The sequence below is a fragment of the Acanthopagrus latus genome, chromosome 7, assembly GCF_904848185.1.
Source record: "Acanthopagrus latus isolate v.2019 chromosome 7, fAcaLat1.1, whole genome shotgun sequence".
In the NCBI taxonomy this organism is placed as follows: domain Eukaryota; kingdom Metazoa; phylum Chordata; class Actinopteri; order Spariformes; family Sparidae; genus Acanthopagrus; species Acanthopagrus latus.
Genome location: NC_051045.1, coordinates 1,151,789 through 1,170,355, shown reverse-complemented (window position 1 = coordinate 1,170,355; position 18,567 = coordinate 1,151,789). Strand labels below are relative to the sequence as shown.

General features: G+C 43.7%; 3 protein-coding genes across 12 annotated transcripts in view; all 3 read left to right on the top strand.

Moving 5' to 3' along the window:
* The window catches only part of LOC119022489 (putative C-type lectin domain family 20 member A), an 826,153-nt gene that overhangs the window by 547,652 nt on the left and 259,934 nt on the right, over positions 1-18,567 (top strand). The window lies entirely within an intron of this gene.
* Positions 535-6,304, top strand: LOC119022491 (MRG/MORF4L binding protein). 2 transcript variants are annotated; one of them, XR_005075942.1, is made up of 6 exons: positions 535-804; positions 2,482-2,603; positions 2,731-2,812; positions 3,383-3,457; positions 3,701-4,237; positions 5,958-6,304. XR_005075942.1 is itself a non-coding variant. In XM_037103446.1 (5 exons), exons 1-5 carry the CDS (start codon positions 663-665, stop codon positions 3,922-3,924), a joined length of 645 nt encoding a protein of 214 aa, XP_036959341.1. In that variant the 5' UTR covers positions 535-662; the 3' UTR covers positions 3,925-6,304. The 2 variants fall into 2 exon arrangements, 1 of the variants encoding a protein (XP_036959341.1); XM_037103446.1 differs by having other exon boundaries at positions 3,701-6,304.
* LOC119022460 (extracellular sulfatase Sulf-2-like) overlaps positions 9,041-18,567 on the top strand; it is a 102,718-nt gene continuing 93,191 nt past the window's right edge. For 6 of the 8 annotated variants that reach the window (XM_037103382.1, XM_037103381.1, XM_037103379.1 and 3 more), the window contains exon 1: positions 9,051-9,177. The gene's annotated coding sequence lies outside the window, so the exon portion shown is untranslated. Of the gene's footprint in view, positions 9,178-18,567 lie in introns of all 8 variants that reach the window. The other 2 variants (XM_037103389.1, XM_037103385.1) reach the window with 2 other exon arrangements.

Sequence of the window (18,567 nt, the reverse complement as noted above, 5' to 3'; positions counted from 1 at the left end):
CACCTCACCTCCATTCATTTTTAGTTAATTATATGTAATATATGTAAGTTATGACCAAATATGTCCTGCAAAATATCATTAAGTTGATCAACCATTAATCTTGTATATTATAACTTATAAAGTGATTTATTTTGTCTTCTATAAACATGTACTACACCATAATTATGTGTTATGTTAATTTAAGTATATATTCTCCAGTACTGTCTTAGCCCTCAACATACATATCTACATATTTACATATATATACTTACATTCCTATCTGCAAACAAAAACATAAAAATAAATGAATAAATCAAACGGCTAGTTACAGTTCAAGTAAATTAAAAATCTGAAACAATATTTAATTCATTGTTTTGATGTTTGCTGATATTGTTGTGTCAGGACAAACTATTCTATTCTCTCCATAATACAAGAAATTGAGTTTTTGTTTGTCAATGTAGAATTTGGCACAAAGTAACATTTTGTGAATAAAAACTCTTAGCTTTGAAAAATAAATTCATGACATTTATTCTGAAAAATAAATGAAAACCCGGAAGTAAGATCCTAGTTCCGGCTGCCGGCGAAGGAGGCGGAACAAAACAGTCTCGAGACTCCGCTCGAGCTCTGTTAGCTCTGCTAGCCCTGTTAGCTTCTTCCAGCCTGTTTCAGCCGTTTATCATAAAATGGGGGAAGCAGATGTGACGCTGAATCAGACCGACGAGAAGCCTCCGGACTCGGCGTTGGTTCCCGGGGAGGACTCGGTGGTGTGGAGCCACGAGGTGGAGGTCTGTCTGTTTCACGCGATGATCGGACACAAACCCGTCGGTAAGAGGCAGCTAACGTTCATTAGCATGTTAGCTGCTGGAGCATCCAACTGCAACACACTCCGCTAACTGCTAACACATCCCGACCGGTTTAACCCGTTGTGTCACGGAGGTGTCTGAAGGCTCCGTCTAATTACTGAACACCAGTTTAACGTCTCTGTTCTGTTTTCGCTAGTTTTGTGTTTTGTCCCAAATTAGAATAGTTTGATCTGAATACGAACCAGATGAGACAGATCTGACTCAGCTTCATTAGAATCCAACCAGATCTGAATGGAATGAACTGAGATTAGATTTAAAGTTGCATTTCTCCAAAATAAACTTTTAACTGCAGATGTCAAGGGGCAGTTCTGTGCTGCGTTCAGGGGTCATGGGAAATGTAAACATTCAGTCAACATCAAGTTCAAATAACCAGTTTGAATTCTGTGATGTCACAGTGCAGTCCGAAAGTCTGACACCACATTTAAAATCTGCTATATTGTCACAAAATACCTGATATTAATCAGATATAATCACATTCAGAACATACGTGAAGTTATTCACGATCAGACTGAAGGTTTCTATCAGCTCAGTGCTGGAGATCATTTCCCAAACCAACACCTTCAGAAGATCAACACTCAGCTCTGTTCACTGACAGAGACAGAAGCATCTTCATCACAGATACAGACTTTAATCAGTCAGCAGTCGTCTGTCCTGCAGTGTCTCAGAGGACGAGCAGCGGGTTCTAAACCGCTTCTCAGGAGGGAAACAAGGACAAACACTTGAGCTGGACTCAGAAATACAGTTTTCAAAAGTCAAGCAATAGATTAGTGTCAGTAACAGAAGGGTGTGTGTAAGGAGGCGGACAGGAGAGAGAATGACACAGTGAAACATGGTGCTGGAAGATGTTTTCAGACTCCACCCTGACTGAGGAGAAGCACCTTCTCCATCCTCTGGTTTGATCTGAGAAAACCAAACAAGAAGCTTTGTGGAACTCCATCACTTCATGCTGGGTCACGTGACTCACTTATGGGGTCCGTGCAGCTCGAGTGCATGAAGGAGTACAAACCAAATCCAAAACTGTTAAAACTGATATTATCATTTGTTTTGAACAAAATATAATTACATTAGAAACAAATCCAAACTAATTGTATTTGGACTCTGAGTCGTTTTGTCCTCACGGTGCTTCAGCAGCTTCAGGTGTAACTCTGTTTTATTCTGAAATGTCTGGACGATGATCGAGGCTGATACGCAGCTTTTTCTGATCATCTGTATCAGTTATTTTTTTATCTCATTGTCTATAAAATAAACAGTTAAACATGAGCTGCTTTGGCTCTGATGCAACATCCTGCCAGTAATGTGTAACAATGAAAGTCCTGTAAACAGTAAAATGACCCGAATCTGCAAAGTGACAAGTAACTGAAATAATCAGTTACATGTATTGAAGAGGAAGATTAGAGTACTGAAAGTATCTGATTGTACTAAAGATCAGTACTTTAGTAAAGTGTACTTTTACCAAATAATGTTTTTCAGTCTCCTCAATATTTAAAATCGTCCCTAAACACATCGTCATCATCATTACATTTGTATAACATTCTGGTTCAGCCATTGTTCATAAAGTGCTGTATAAATAAAGTTGATTATCATTGATGACAGTGTGTAGAGCGAGTGTGTAACTGTGTGTAACTGTGTGTCTCTGCAGGAGTGAACCGTCACTTCCACATGATCTGCATCAGAGACAAGTTCAGTCAGAACATCGGCCGGCAGGTTTCCTCCTCCGTCATCTGGGACCATCTGGGAACCATGTACGACATGCAGGCTCTGGTGAGGACACACACACACACACACACACACACACACACACACACACACACACACACACATGCGTGCGTCACTCATCACTTCTAAAACCTTTGGGGTGTGTGTGTGTGTGTGTGTGTGTGTGATGCAGCACGAGTCGGAGATCCTGCCGTTTCCAAACTCAGAGAAGAGCTTCTCTCTGCCTGATGACATCATCCAGGAGGTTAAAGAAGGTGAGAGCGTGATTTCTGTCAGAATGATAATGTGGCGCGCTCTCTCTGTAGATTACCCAGAGTTCCTTGCAGTTATTATAACATTTCACATGCTGGGATGTGAGGACATGATGTGACGCCTTCACTAGAACCTGATCTTCTGTTCTCTGCAGCTTCACTCACTGAGCACCGTGTGAAGCTCCCGTCTCGTCTCGTAGCTGCTGTTAGCATGCTAACATGCTGAGCTACAATAGCAAACATGGTGGATCACCTGCTGCTCACCTGTTGTTAATGTGTTGTTAATGTGACGTATCCAGCCTCAGCTGCACTCAGCTGTTCGATGGATAGAATCAAATGGGTCAATCAATAAAATCAGCGCTGATCTCACATTTAAGAAAAAGGTTCTGTTCAGTACATTTCTGCTGTGAGTGGTGCTGCTGCAGTGGACAGAGACGGATGGATGAAGGTTGGAGTCACATTTGATTCCCAGTTAGTGTCGATTCAAACGGCAAAAGATGTCTGAGATGATTAAATTCTGCTCGTTGACACTTTGAAAGCTCAGACGATTCTCTGTGGACGTTTCTCTCTCAGGGAAGCTGGGCTCAGAGGAGGACACCAAGGAGGAGTTCAGGATGGAGAGAGAACCTCCGGCTACACATGAAGAAGGTATCGTCTCAGACGCAGCATCCTGACAGCTGAAGGGTTCAGTTCTCTGTCTGTCATGTCGTTTCTGTCACACTGTCAATGAAAACCTAGTGCTCGTTGTGTAGAGCTACCTGAGCTACCTGAGCCGAGCGTTTATTTACTAAATGAGTAAAGCCTCAGAACAGTTTGGTTATTGATCATCATGTCCAGGTGGAGTTCAGGTGACGTAGATGTGACTCGTTTCCTGTCGCTCTCTCTCTTCAGGCAGTAACTCCTCGGTGAAGATGTCGGAGCGAACGAGCAGCAGTCGGGACAAGGAGAGAGAGCGAGACAAAGAGAAGGGAGGCAGTGAGGGAGGAGCAGCAGCAGGAGGAGGAGGAGGAGGAGGGAAGGAGGCGGAGAAGAGGAAGAGGAGTCGAACAGCCGACAAACTGCTGTCGTCTTCCAACCCGGCGAGTCCGGGAGGAGCCAAGAGGAGACGCACCTGAGACGGACAGACAGAGCGAGCGAGCGAGCGAGAGAGAGAGAGAGAGAGACATGGTGTGTGTGTGGAGGAGGAGGAGGAGGAGGAGGAGAAGCTGCCGTCACAGGAATCCAACCTGTGAGTTTTATCTGATGAGGTGGAGGAGGCGCTTCATGCTGACTCGTGTGCGCTGCTTCATCTCAGCGCTGTCGCCATCATTTGATCCCAGCGGGAGGAAGTGACATCACTGCTGCTGCAGCCGGAGGACACGACACGAAGCCGAGTGTTACCTGACGTCCAAGTCTCTTTGTCTTTTCATTATTGTGTTGTATCAGCAGGTTAGTGTGTCCCTCCCAACGTTTTAAAACCATCCTGTGTTTTATATGAAGTGTAATTAATCATCTCATCGCTCGCCGTCAGACTCGTGATGGAAAAAGGAGAACGATCGATGCAGCAGAACCAGTTCTCGCCATTTTTATTCCCTTTTCTTGTCAAAACCTGGGGCCTACATTACCCACAGTGCAACTCAACCACGGACAATTCAGTCTGACGTTTGTGTGTTATGCTTGTAGCAGCTGCAGGCGTCTGCTCAGCTGACTTCTGCGTCTTCAGCCGACGCCGACTCGAGTGACATCACTGGAGGCGGGCTGACAGACTGCAGGCTCCCTCTGAAGGATTCATACTGCTGTTAGAATGTACATATGCAGCTGAACTCTGAGGTGTGGAATCAGAGGAGGGCCGATCGCAGACGGACTCATCAGGTGTAATTAATGGAAAAATCTGAAAGGTTGAAAATATTTAAACTCCCCTAAAAAACACCAGAAAAAGCCGACAGGTGTCACAACAACAGAAGAGCACACGGCTCGTCATCAGGAGGACTGAGGTTCTAGCAGCGAGTCTCTGTTATCAGCCTCTGAGCGCTGGAACAAGTCCTGCTGTCACAACCTGATGTGAGTGACGCGTGCGTCGGCCATCTTGGACAGCCGAGTACGGCAGCACAGCTTGGACAAACCTCACAGAACTGCAGTGAAGGTGAAGATTTGTTACCTTTAAGATTATGATGGAAAAGAAGTTGTAGTGGAAGGAAGCAGGACAGAGGATGTGAGATTAAACTTACAGAAGTTGGATTGAAAACTAAAATATATTAAATATCTTATTTTGATGTTTTTATTATTTGAATTTTATTCAGTGGTGATGATGTAGTTGAACATAGATCCAAAATGAAATATGTACCTGATGTGCTGCACTGAGGTTTTTACATGTCAGACTTAAAACTTACAGAATCATAAAGTCACAATACAGATAAATATAATTACAACAACAGACGTCAACATACACACAACCTACTTTAAAGTACAGTAAGCTAAACATGCGTGCAGCTCTGTGTTTCTCTCAGCCAGCAGTTAAAACAACTTCTGCATCGAGTCCGTTGGTTCGAGTCTCTCAGAGTCCCACGTGTCCTGGAACACCTGGAAACAGTTGACCAGTTCTCCAGTCATGGAAAATGAGATTAAGACATTATTTTAAACAACACAGTGTGGTATCAGTTTTATACTGAACAATATTACAAAAACGTAGATTGTTCCTAAAGGAACAGTGAGTTGTTGGTTCCAGACGCTCTTCGCTGTGTGTACTGATGCTCCTGGTCGCTGAGGTCTCTGGAGTTCCTGCAGCCTGATTGTGATTCACAAGAAGAAGTCGTTGGGATTAAAGATGAATGAAGGAACATGTTGTGTGTCCGCTCTCTGTCAGCCGGGTCGACACTGGAGATGTTCTGTAGAGAAGAGTTAAAGATTCTGTATGTGGTTTGTCCGAGTCGTGTTGCCGTACCTGTCTGTCCAAGATGGTGGATGTACAGGTGCATGTGCTGCTCACATCAGTACCGACACCGGCCACCTCTCTTCATGTGACACAAGTCATTAAATGTGTTCCTGCTTCCAGAGAGGCCCGGTCAGAGATGAAGTTGGACCCGTCTCTGCTCCTCGGCGCTCACCGCAGGAAGCCAAACGTAGTTTTTATTCATGGTGCTTTTTGTTTTATTTGTTTGTACCTCTTCAGGTGAATGTGGAGCAGGAGGTCCAGTGTGATCGAGACTAGAGTTCAGACTCGGTTCATCTTAAAGTCCGAGCAGCTGACGGTCAGAACCAGAACAGAACCTCTGGTGCACGAGAAGCTGCAACGTGTGTTTTTGTCTTCTGACGCAATAAATGTCAACGTCTCCATGATGAATGTGAACACAGTCAGAAGCTCGTTTCAGTCCGAGGAGTCGAACAGGAAGTGCTGGACATGGAATCAGCTGATTGGTTGAATCAAATGTTCCTTTAACTCTCGATCAATGTGTTAATTTATTGATGTTCAGTGAGGCTGATCAGCTGTTTGTGTCATTAAAGGTGAACTCAGATCAGTGATGTCTCCTCTTCTTCTTCTTCCCCAGCAGCAGAAAGTAACTAAGTACATTTACTCAGTTACTCTGTTTCTGCTTTTTATTGACCAGGTTTAATGACGTTTTAAAGACTCTACGATCACTTATTGATCATTTCTTCACACATTCATGCATCAGTAATAGAAATACAATAATGTAATTTAGACAGCAACGTGACTTCCTCTTTTACTTTTGATAATTTAAGTATGTTTTAATGTGAATATTGTTGGACTTTCACTGTTCTGTCACCTTTACACCTGTAAGAATGTAGAAAGATCTTTCCTTTTTCCTCTCTGCTTCATTTTAAAGGCAAATATTTTACAACGTTCACACTCAGATACAGTGAGGTCATAACCAGAATATAAAACATGAGTTATGTTACTGCAGTGTGTGTGTTAATGTGAGGAACTGAACATAAACACAGATCAGGTGATGAAGGTGTGTCCAGGAGTCTCAGGTGAAAGAGGTTTCTATGAACGCTGACGATGAGGATGATGATGACGACTTCCTGTTTTGTTCGCTGATCACATTTGAGTGAGAACATCAGATTTATTATCAGACTGAAACTTTCTGTTCTCAGCATCTTTTCTTCACCCTGCAGTGTGTCTGTGTGGCCACCAGGGGGCGCCGGCCTCCTGCTGTGAGTCAGTTTGACATCAGCACCAGAAAAAACATCTCTAACAAGAATAACTACAGTTTATTTCATGTTTCTCTCTTTGTTGTGTTGAGTTTCTCTCAGTCTGAGCTGATCAGCTGCTCCTGCATTATAAACTACAGCTGTCAGACTTTCATAGTGAATGAAGCCTTCAGACAACCTGCGACTGGTTCAGCAGTTCACTGAATCACAAAGAGACAAATACAGAGAAAGATAATGTGAGTGGAGAGAGTATTGATCAGGATCGATCGGTGTGTCTGTCAGCTTCTGTCTGTGTTCTGGTCGCTGCTGTCGTCTGTTGTTCCTCCTCACACACGTTTTTCTGCTCAATCTGTTTTTATTGACATTGTAAATTGGATTGTGAAATGATTTGTGCTGTTATGAACTCCTGAACATCCTGAACATCGTGTCAGCTGCTGTGAGACAGAGCAGTGAATAATCATGTCCTGTTGAATTGACTTGATGAGAAAGGAGAGAAGCAGAAGGAGGCCGAGGGGAGGAGATGAAGAGATGGACGGTGCTGAGGAGGAGGAGGAGGAGGAGGAGGAAGGAGACGAGGAGGAAGGAGACAAGGAGGAGGAAGGAGACGAGGAGGAAGGAGACGAGGAGGAGGAGGAGGAGGAGGAAGAGGAGGAGGAGGAGGAAGAGGAGGAGGAGGAGGAGGAGGAGGAAGGAGACGAGGAGGAAGGAGGAGGAGGAGGAGGAAGGAGACGAGGAGGAGTGATGGTGTAACTTTAATCCAACATCAGTTCAGCCCAGTCTGGGAAGAGTTGTGTCGAACTCAAAATGTTCCCTGTACAGTTAAACTCACCACATGTTGTGTCTCTAATTATAATATAAAATTGTATCTTTGCAATGATAAAGTGTGAAATATCTGTAAAGATTTAAATCATATCACCCTGGAACAGCACATCATTTTAGGAAGAAGGAGCAAATGTGTTCAGATGTCAGACTGATGTGAAATTATTTAATGTGAAAACATGTCAAATAATATGTCGATATTCTTTTAAAATTACTTTTAAAAAAGATCTTTTAATCCACGTGAAGTTGAAGGTGTATAAACCGTCAGAATACTGTGAAAACGCCCATCAGAGGTTCCAGATAGTGAAAAAACAGTAAAGGAGCTCCTGAAGAACCTGAAGCCGGTCTGGTTCCTGTCAAACTGATCGATTGATGATTGTATTGAGGATTATCTGTCTGGTCTCCTCTCGGTGGGGAAACAGCGCCCCCTGGATCTACATGCTGGTAAACGACAGTCTGTATGTGGTGAGACCAGGACATTACACCTGGACTCAGGCTCCGTCCACACGGGACAAATCTTTTTTCCTCCGTCTTCCTCGTCATCGTTTTAAGAATATTTGAGTCCTCACGGATCCACTGAAAACGACTGAAAACGCTGTAGTTCATATTCCAGCCTACAGGTGGCGCTTCACATTCACCAAAAACGGAGAAAAAGACACGGAGCATGCGCATTAAGCTTGCGCGCTGTAAACAGACAGTAGACGGAGAAACTGAACACAAGAAGAAGAAGAAGAAAATGGCGGGTGTAAGGAAACAGAATCTTTAGTGTGGACCCGTCATGAGGCCGAACTGCTGCTGCGACTCACACTCAACTACAAGACGAGTAAGTTCAAGAAAGGCTCGATATCTTCTGCGGCGCGAACACGAACATGTAGTCCGCCATTGTTGTTGTTGTTAAGAGACGTCACGGGGTTCAGAGGTCGAGGGGCGGGGCGGTGACGTCATCGTTTCAGGAAGTATGCGGATTCACCGTCCACATGAAAACGGAGGGCTGCGTTTTCGGGTTTCTCCACCCTGAGACCCAGGATCCCTGTGGACGGAACGATGCAATACATGAGCGTTTTCTTAAAAGAGCGTTTTTCATGTGGACGGCTCCTGAGCCTCCAGGTGGGATCAATAAGTATTGATTAGCTATCAACACAGTCAGACTGTGAGTGGAAGTTAATGTGGAGAAACTCGAGTTCAACCGTTCAAAGACAAAATGAACCAACCGTCCTGACGTCACAACTTTATTTACATCTAACAGTTAGCTGCTGTTAGCTAGTTAGCTAGTTAGCTAGCTAGCGTGTTAGTGTTGCTAATAACGTCGGTTCAGCAGGAAAGAGCAAAATGAAGATGAGGAAGATGGAGGAAGATGAGGAACATGATGGCAACCAGTTCACCTCCATGAAGCAGAAAAGGTGAGCCAAATACACCCCAACTGTCTGTCTCTGTCCTGCTGATGTTGTAGTCTGGATGTATCTTGGTTGTAGTCTGGTTGTAGTCTGGATGTATCTTGGTTGTAGTCTGGATGTAGCTTGGTTGCAGTCTGGTTGTAGTCTGGATGTAGCTTGGTTGCAGTCTGGTTGTAGTCTGGATGTATCTTGGTTGTAGTCTGGTTGTAGTCTGGATGTATCTTGGTTGTAGTCTGGTTGTAGTCTGGATGTATCTTGGTTGTAGTCTGGTTGTAGTCTGGATGTAGCTTGGTTGTAGTCTGGATGTAGCTTGGTTGCAGTCTGGTTGTAGTCTGGATGTAGCTTGGTTGTAGTCTGGATGTATCTTGGTTGCAGTTTGGTTGTAGTCTGGATGTAGCTTGGTTGTAGTCTGGATGTAGCTTGGTTGCAGTCTGGTTGTAGTCTGGATGTATCTTGGTTGCAGTCTGGATGTAGCTTGGTTGTAGTCTGGTTGTAGATGCTGCATCATGTATTCATCTGCAGTGTTTTACACGTTTGTTTTCATGCTGCAGCTTTAAGAAATGACATCACCTCCTCAGATCTCGGCTGATTGGCTGGACACGCTGTAACAGTTATTACTGATGGCTGCAGACGTTAGCTAACATCGTGGCTAATGTGGTCAGTAACTGTGTTGAGGCAGAAGTCTCGTCCAGTTCGTGTTTCCATGCAAGTACATAAAATCCAACATGTGGTCCAACATTTAAATAATGATGATCTCTGCCTCCCTCTGACATGAGGACCGTTGTCCGCTGAGAATTCAAAACATGGGAGCAACTTTGCAACACAAACTTATTGTCCAGCTGAGGCCAAACAACCAACGTCCAACCAACAATAATGAGCTGCAGGCTCTAGTATGAAGTATGAAGTATTTTGACTGATCTCAGACTTTTGGACTGACAGTGTTTGTGTGCTGCTGTAATTGATGTCTGAAAATGTTACCCTTTAATTTTACAAAAATAATCCAACATTCTCACTGGATAGTTCACAATTAAGACCTTTTGTTATTGTGTGTTTCTGGTTTGCAGCGGAACAAAACAGAAAAACTGTGCGAACAACAGTCGATAGAACTCACTGTAACCCTTTTTCGATGTGGTGATAAGTCATTGATTTAAGGCGACTCTGGTGTTTTAATTATTACTGCAGGTGTTTTCAATCTTCTAATCACTCATGCAGTCAGTTACAAGTAGAGACCGACTCACTCTGCTGCTTTGTGCCACCGTGTGCATCAGAGGAAAAGCAGAGGGCGGCCTGAAGATACGAGTAACGGTCGTCACGGTTCAAAGAGCTCGATGCTGCTGAGACCGCTGCTGCCGACCAGGCCCGCGGGCCCAGAGCCAACGTCTCTGGACGCGGCTGCGGGAGGGAAAGGTTTGGCCCGAGACTGAACAGAAGAATTTATGTGAAGAGCTGATAAAGAACTGAGAAAAACCTCAAAACAGATTCAACGTTTTTCTACTTCAAGGTGCGATAGTCTGATTTAAAATGGGCTCCATGGATCCGACTTCTGAGAGAGAGCGATGGAGAAGAGCCAGACTGGACACTGACAAAACACCGTCCATCTGGGAGAATATTCGCTTCAGACAGATGAAACAAAATTATAGTTTTTTGTAACAGTCATCTGTTTATAGAAGACAAAATGAAGCCTGTGGAGAAAAGAGAGACATGGAGGCTCGTTCAGGATCTGTACTCAGTAACATGAGAGGACCGTCCAGACATACAGCCAGGATCAGAGAGCTGATTCTCAGTGACACGCCATCAGTCTCCCAGACGGTGAAGAAGAAGAAGACGAAGGAGAAGATGATGGAGAAGACGTAAAAGAAGATGACGATGGAGACGAAAAAGAAGACGGTGGAGGAGAAGATGAAGGAGATGACAAAAAGAGGACAAAAGAGAAAATGAAGCCAAAAGCGATGAAGAAAACGAAGGAGATGAAGAAGAAGAAGAAGGGAAAGGAGATGAGGGAAGAGAAGAAAACAAAGTGCATAAGGAAAAAAGGGAGAGTGCCCTGATGATGGACAAGGAAAAGGAGATAAGGAAGGAGGAGAGGAGAGAGAGAGAAAAGGGAAGAGTGCTGAACTATAATGCTGGCTGGTGGTTGGGGAAAAAAGAAAAGTGGAAAAATAAAGGAGGGAAACAGAGAGAGAGAGAGGAGAAGCTTAGCAGGACGAGTGTCAATCGAGCTGAGAGAGCTGTCAGTCTGACTGAGAGGGAAACAGAACCAACGAGTGTGAGAACGAACGACAGAACTGCTGCTGCATGAATATTCATGAGGCGCTGAGGGTTCCCAGAGTGTGTGTGTGTGTGTGTGTGTGTGGACTTGTGTACCTATCCAACAGCAGACCTCGGCCTGGTTACATTCCTTAAAGACCAGCGAGCAGGGGGACATCCTGGAGGTCGACCGTCAGTCCGGCTGTAAATCCAGCTGAAGACGAGTCTGAAAACCTCTGTGGGGATTTTTACTGTCGTTCTATTTTTGTGTGCAATAGTTAGATCACACTCAGCGCTGCCCCCTGCAGGCCGGGGGAGAGATTTTAATGACTCACAAAAGACATTTCCTCATGTGAACTGTGGACAAATCCAGAGAATCAAGTCAGACGTTTCACACATGTAGCAAACAACCGGAGGTTATTCATGTTCTCACCTCCTGAAAATACTCGCGGCAGGTAGAGCTTTAATGAGGGGGAGGATTGTTTGTTGAATTTGAAATAATAATTTTGTCCTTCAAACTTTGCTTTCGTCAACGAATTCTCCCTTTGCAGCAATTACAGCCTTGCAGACTGTTGGCATTCTAGCTGTCAATTTGTTGAAGTAATCTGAAGAAATTTTGCCCCGCGCTTCCTGAAGCACCTCAAACTTAGATTCATATGTCCATAACACTTTTTTCTTGTGTTCTTTTGTACTTCTTAATCTTTTCCTTTTATTGGCCCGTGTCAGATGTCGCTCTTTCTGTGCCACTCTGCCTAGAAGGCCAGCATCTGGGAGTCGCCTCTTCACTGTGGATGTTGAGGCTGGCGTTTTGCGGGTACATTTAATGAAGCTGCCAGTTGAGGCGTCTATTAGTGGAGCCTCCCTCTTCTCTTTCTGTTCTAGTTAGAGTCTGTTTGTGCCGTTCTCTGAAGGGAGAAGTACACATCGTTGCAGGAAATCTTCAGTGTCTTGGCAGTTTCCTGCATGGAATAGCCTTCATTTCTCAGAACAAGAACAGACTGTCGAGTTTTAGATGAAAGTTCTCTTTTTATGGCCATTTTGAGAATATAATCAAACCCACAAATGCTGACGCTTCAGATACTCAACTCTCTCAAAGGATGGCCAGTTTTATAGCTTCTCTAATTGGCACAACAGTTTTCAGCTGTGCTAACATAATTGCACAAGGGTTTTGTAATCATCAATTATCCTTTAACATGGTTAGCTGACACGATGTACCATCACAACACAGGAGTGATGGCTGCTGGACACCACGGCCTCTGTACACCTGTGTAGATATTCCATTAAAAATCAGCCGTTTCCAGCCAGAATAGTCATTTACCACATTAAAACTATCTAGACTGTATTTCTGATTAATTTAATGTTATCTCCATTTAAACTGACAGTGCTTTTCCCCAAACTTTTTAACGGTAGTGTTTATATTTACCTGTTGGCTCATACTGGTGTATCACAGATAGGTTGATAACTGCGTACATGTTGTCGATGTCGGCTGATATGAAAACTTTTTCATCTTAAAGTACACAATATGAAAACGACGTTAGGGGTAATTTATACTTATTTTATTTCGAGTGAAGTTTCAGTTCAATTATGTTATTTCAAAAATGTTTGATGAGCTGTTATATCAGGTGGTTTGGGTGCAGGAGACTCCGGGTCACAACCGGAACCAGCAGGAGGGGTTACATATCTCACCAACGCCTCGAGATTCCCCAGGAGGGGCTGGAAAGCCTTGCTGGTTAAAGGGATGTGTTGAATACCCGACCGAGCCAATTATAATTTTTTACTCGATATCAGTGTTGGTGTCTGCCACAAAAAGGCTGAATCAGTCAGTCTGTGCAAATGTTCAAAGGTAAAGTTTGTAATATTTAGTGTCATCCAGCAGAACAGACGAGGCAGAAATGAAAAGGTTCACACTCAGTGCATTAAAACAACAGTCCACTGATGGTAATGTAGGTGTGTGTGTGTGTGTGTGTGTGTGTGTGTGTGTGTGTGTGTGTGTGTGTGTTCACAGAGCTGCTCGGCCATGTTTATTCATAAATCATCTCATGTTTATTCATACTGGATTATGTAAACAAGTAAGTAGGCGTATTCACACATACGCACACACACACACACACTGTGAGACTCCTGTGTACAATGTAAACTGATGGTTTTGGGGTTTTGACTTTGTTTCAGGGTAAATTATACGATGAGTCTTAAAGTTTTGTAAAGCGAAGTCTCTGTCGGCCAATGAAATCAGACATGAACACAATCTCAGTAGTTTATAATGAATAGTAAGTTGAGTTGAGATTCTGCATCATCACTAACTTTAAAATGTGACACATTGCATTGTGGGATTGTTGGTAGATTGCTGTCCTTGAAAAACAGTGTTTACAAAGTGCTTTAGAATTCAAGCCACTGCAGGAAACTCAAAGATAATATTAAAGAATAAACACCAAACAGTCGAGCTGAACAGATTGAAGCCTCGTCTGAGTTAAAGAAGAAACAACAGAAATGTCTGAACACAAAAAGTTAATAAGTCAATACAAGTAAAAGTGATAAAATGGGAAATGACAGATTGAGAAGAATGAATGAAATAGATCTAAAACACAAAACAAAGACGAAAAAACAAAAGCAAATGAGGATAGAAATAGTAACATGATTTGGGCTTCGACTGCTGATTGGACAAAACATGAAATATGAATATGTCAATTTAGACTCAATCAATGATATTGATATTTGTAGAAATAACATGAAATTAAAAGATACTGTGATATTTTTTGGGGGGGCATATAAACAATCTTTAAGTTGAAATCTCTTCAAAAGCACTTAAATTCAAGTCTTCTCCGAATTCATCACCTCAGAGAAACATACATATTGTGATAGTACAGTACATAGTACAAGTAGTTGAACCTTTTTTCTGCAGGACAAGCTTTCCCATCACGTCTCAGAAACAGCAATGACCTTCCCCCACATCTTACCTTCACCATCTGAATCCATCTCTTTTTTTCTCTCTGTCAAACTGTGTTCATTCTCCTCTCCTGCTGAATAATGATGCTGTTTCAGTCTTTGAAGTGGACCGTACATCCCTCCCAACCAATCAGAGACCAGAGAGATCAGAGAGGTGTGATAGATTGAACTGAAACTAAAGAAATCTGAACGTGAAGAAGAAAGTGAGGAGCAGGGACGAGGAGGAGAAAGTGTGATGTAACGTCTAAAGTCATAAATAATTCTCCTCGTAGGTTTCCTCGGGGACATTAACACTTAGTCAGGACTTCATATTCCAGTCCAATCTCAGAATGTGACGTAACCTGGAGGACAGTTAAGGTGGAACTACTGTCTTCAGCAACAACTATCCACGCCAGATCTCACGTGACTTTTCCGACTTGTGATTTCAGTATTGTTTCTTATATGAGGCTCCTTTTTCAACTTCAAGGTCAATATTGTTTTTCACTAACGACAAAATAATGAATTATCTGCATTTATATGGAACTAAACTTTAGGAGCGTTCCACCTTAACCTTTTGCTTCAACTTTAAGTGGTGAGCGAGTTGCACAGAGCGAATATTTCATGTCAGAAAGATGCTGCTGGAGCTGAGAGTTTCACTGATCACTGTACGAAAACACAGAATGTATAACTTTATTCACACGGGTTTGGGTGAAACTGGAACATGTTATGGTTTACGCTCTAATGTCCTTCGGCTGCCTGGACTCCTGGTGATTTACAGAGTTTTCTTGATGAACTAATGTTTTACTTGTTGCTCAACTGACCGTTAACAGTGACTGAATGTAACGAGCTCCAAGTGAACACAACGGCATCGCAACTAAACACAAACACATCTTCACTCACACACGATGTGGGTAATGCGATTGGCTGCGCGTAATTGTTAAGAAGTTAATAACACTGCGCTCTGTTTTGATGTTGACTTATGAACATCAGAGGATGATGGAAGTCATTCAGATGTCTGAAACAAACCGTGCATCTGAGTCCCCATGATGCCTGGCAACCCACTTGCAGTGTGTACAGTCACTTCACCGGAAGCTGTTTTCATGATAACAGGATGCTAATCATCTTCAGAGCGCTTGGTATGGCTAATCATTAATTCATGAAGATCTAGATCTGGCCCATCCTGGCCTAAAAATCCCACCAGTGATGTAAACCCAAGCACTCCACTGTTCCCGACCCCTAGCTGCACGGCTAACCGAGCTAACTAGCTAATGGCAGCTGCATTTAGCCGTTACTCTGCTGTTTAATTCTGTTTAATCATGAACTGGCAGCTGCACTGATGTTACAGGCAGGCGCGATATTCTCAGATATCTTCAGTTTCAGTGAAAGTTAGAGGCAGCAGGCTGGTTTTTACAGTGAGAGTCAGAATGTGGTTCAACTCTCCTAAAAGCATGTATACATATTACATAATGTTTACAGTGGAAGCATTTAGCAGAGGCTAAGCAGATGTTACAGTTGGTGAGCTCGACGTCTGAGTCACTGTGACGGGTCACTGAACTGAAGAGACTTGTTATAAAGCATATCAACGGTATCATCAGTGTCCTGCAGCGCTCACAGTGCTGAGAGTGGGGAGAAGAGAGATCGTACTCTTCTGTTCACCTCATCTTTCTCTCATTCTGTTTCCCATCCTGCTTTTATTCACCCTCGAAACAGATTAATCTGCAGGCTCGTGTTTAAATTGCTCTGACAGATCCATCTGACCTCCGAGCTGGCATCTGTCGAGCCAAGCTGTGCATCGTAGATGCGACACGTTGACTTTTATATAAAAGTCTGTGGTTTGATGCTGCGTTCTGTGGGTTTGAGAATGAGTCGTAGGGTTCTGTTCATGTGTTATAAACCTGGACATGGTGTTGCTGATCAGCCTCGCCATCAGTTTTGTCCAGTTGCAGTGAGAAATTCCGCCGTGGTACCAAAAATAATTGTCACCGCAGAGCATCATAATAACAGAGACAAACCAAGGAAAGCAATCATGAATCTGTAACGTCTTCAGAGTGTGAAGTCCAGTGACTGAGCGGAAAGTCATGGGCCAGCAGGAAACTGGGGAAAGACCATATTCGGTCAGCCACATAACCAGGAAGTAAACCTGTACCCCCTTTAGACCAGAGCGACCAAAGTGCTGGTTACATTCTGTTCAACCAGCAAATCACTTTAGAAATCCAGTTTCCCATCATTGCCAGAAAGAACCCTGGTGGATTACTTCAAGTGATCCGAACAGGACTGGTCCTTGGACAGCTACTGGTTTGATTTGGTGTCCAGAGTGAAAATCTTTTTGTTTGTTCATCTGTAAATGTGTCGCCCCATGCTAGACTACCTCTGGTTTTAAAAAATGGCAGTCATAAGCAGTTTTAGTTGGTCCTTGGTCACAGTAAGCTCGTCCCCAGCTCCTGACGTTCATGAAGTTCTTTGTTCTGGACCAGCAAAGTGTTGGTGAATCTCTGGGACCACTTTTCCTGGCCAGGAGTCAGTTTCCATGGCTGTCGAAACACAAAGAACTGGTTCCAGAGTGCTAACGACTGGCCTCTAACCAGCCCCGGAACCGCCTTGGTTGATACGATCAGGTGGGCACATCTCAGTGGAGTTTTGCCACCACTTCTTATTCTGTTATCATAATCGTCTTAGGTGGAGTTTAACCCAGGATGCAGCAGCAGTGCCTCTGCAAAATAGCGTCAGGGGAAATTTGATTTGCATGTTGGGAATTAAAATGGCTGAATCCCTGAAGCGGCACCAGCTGCTAGCTTGTTTACAAGCATGTTAGAGTAGTTTGCTAGTTTCGGCTTGGAGGTTGTTGCTGTTTCACGTACATGTTGAAAACAGCAGCTGACATCCTGCTCCAGGGTTTAAACTCTTTACAGACTCCTGAGAGAGATCTGACTCTTTAGCTCCTGCAGAGTGGGTCGAGTACATCAGGTTTGTCAGAGACTGTTTGATTAAATGTTGGAACAGAGAACAACAGAAGAGTCATTTGTGGGCTTTAAAACCAAAACAATGAGAAAAAGAGGCTAAAACGCCGTGTGGACGTGGAGGGAACAGCAGAGTTGGTGATCACTCTTCACACCTTCCACATGATCAGCTGTTCATATGAGATTGTATTCAACATTATAATTCTATAAAATTTGATTTTTAAATGAATATTCATGCGAAACAACACATTTCTCACCAAACTGGCACCTTCTCCCACACTGAGAACAGCTCAGAGCCTCTGCCGTGTTGATGAGCTGTCAGTCCAGCTCGCCTGGAAGCTGTTTGGACCCAGTTCTGTGAGGAGTTTGGACTTCAGCCTTTCAGCCTGCTCGCTGACATCACAGTTGGCCTCCGTATGTAAGCTGACAAGTGATGTCATGAATGCTTCCTGTCGCCGACATGATGGGATTTCTTCTTCAGGTGTTTGTGTTTGTGTAGCTGAGAGACCTGAGAGCCGAGACAGATTTAGATGTTTCTCTGTCCGACACACACGCACACACACACACACACACACACACACACACACACACACACACACACACACACACACACACACACACACACACACACACACACACACTCTCGCAGAGGCTCTCACACAAAGCGCTCATTAGCCATGTATGGTGTGTGTGTGCCAGAAGTCATTTGTTTGTCTTTAAGCAGCTAAACTCCCTTTTATCCTGCTGATAATAGAAAGATTAGCATCTCAAAACCACAAAAGAGCTTTTTAATCAAACCTCAGGCTCTCACTCTCTCTCACACACACACACACACACACACACACACACACACACACACACACACACACACACACACACACACACATACTCTCAAGGTCCCAGGCCTCCTGTTGTGTAGCGTGTGATGATTACAAAGGCAATCTTGTGTGTTAGTGTGTGTTCGTGCACTGGCTGTTAGTTAACACACTAATGAGTCAAACAGCTGATGGTGTGTGTGTGTGTGTGTGTGTGTGTGTGTGTGTGTGTGTGTGTGTGTGTGTGTGTTATACTATAGCTAAGATGCTAATGAGCACGGCGGCTTTAGAAGCTGAGGACTCAATCTGCTCCACTTCCACTCTGAACTTCTGATTAGTTCATCTCAGATTTTCTGACTTGAGTCGGTCGACTTTTAGTTCTCAGAGGTCGAGAGGAGCTTCAGCAACACAGACGTCAGATCAGTTTGTCACAGTAGCAGAAATATAAGAGTCAT

Excerpts from the sequence above, each read along its gene's own strand:
- LOC119022491 (XM_037103446.1), top strand. The coding sequence starts at position 663 with ATGGGGGAAGCAGATGTGACGCTGAATCAGACCGACGAGAAGCCTCCG. Across the intron at positions 805-2,481 it reads GATCGGACACAAACCCGTCG|GAGTGAACCGTCACTTCCAC; the intron begins GTAAGAGGCAGC and ends GTGTCTCTGCAG. Across the intron at positions 2,604-2,730 it reads TGTACGACATGCAGGCTCTG|CACGAGTCGGAGATCCTGCC; the intron begins GTGAGGACACAC and ends TGTGTGATGCAG.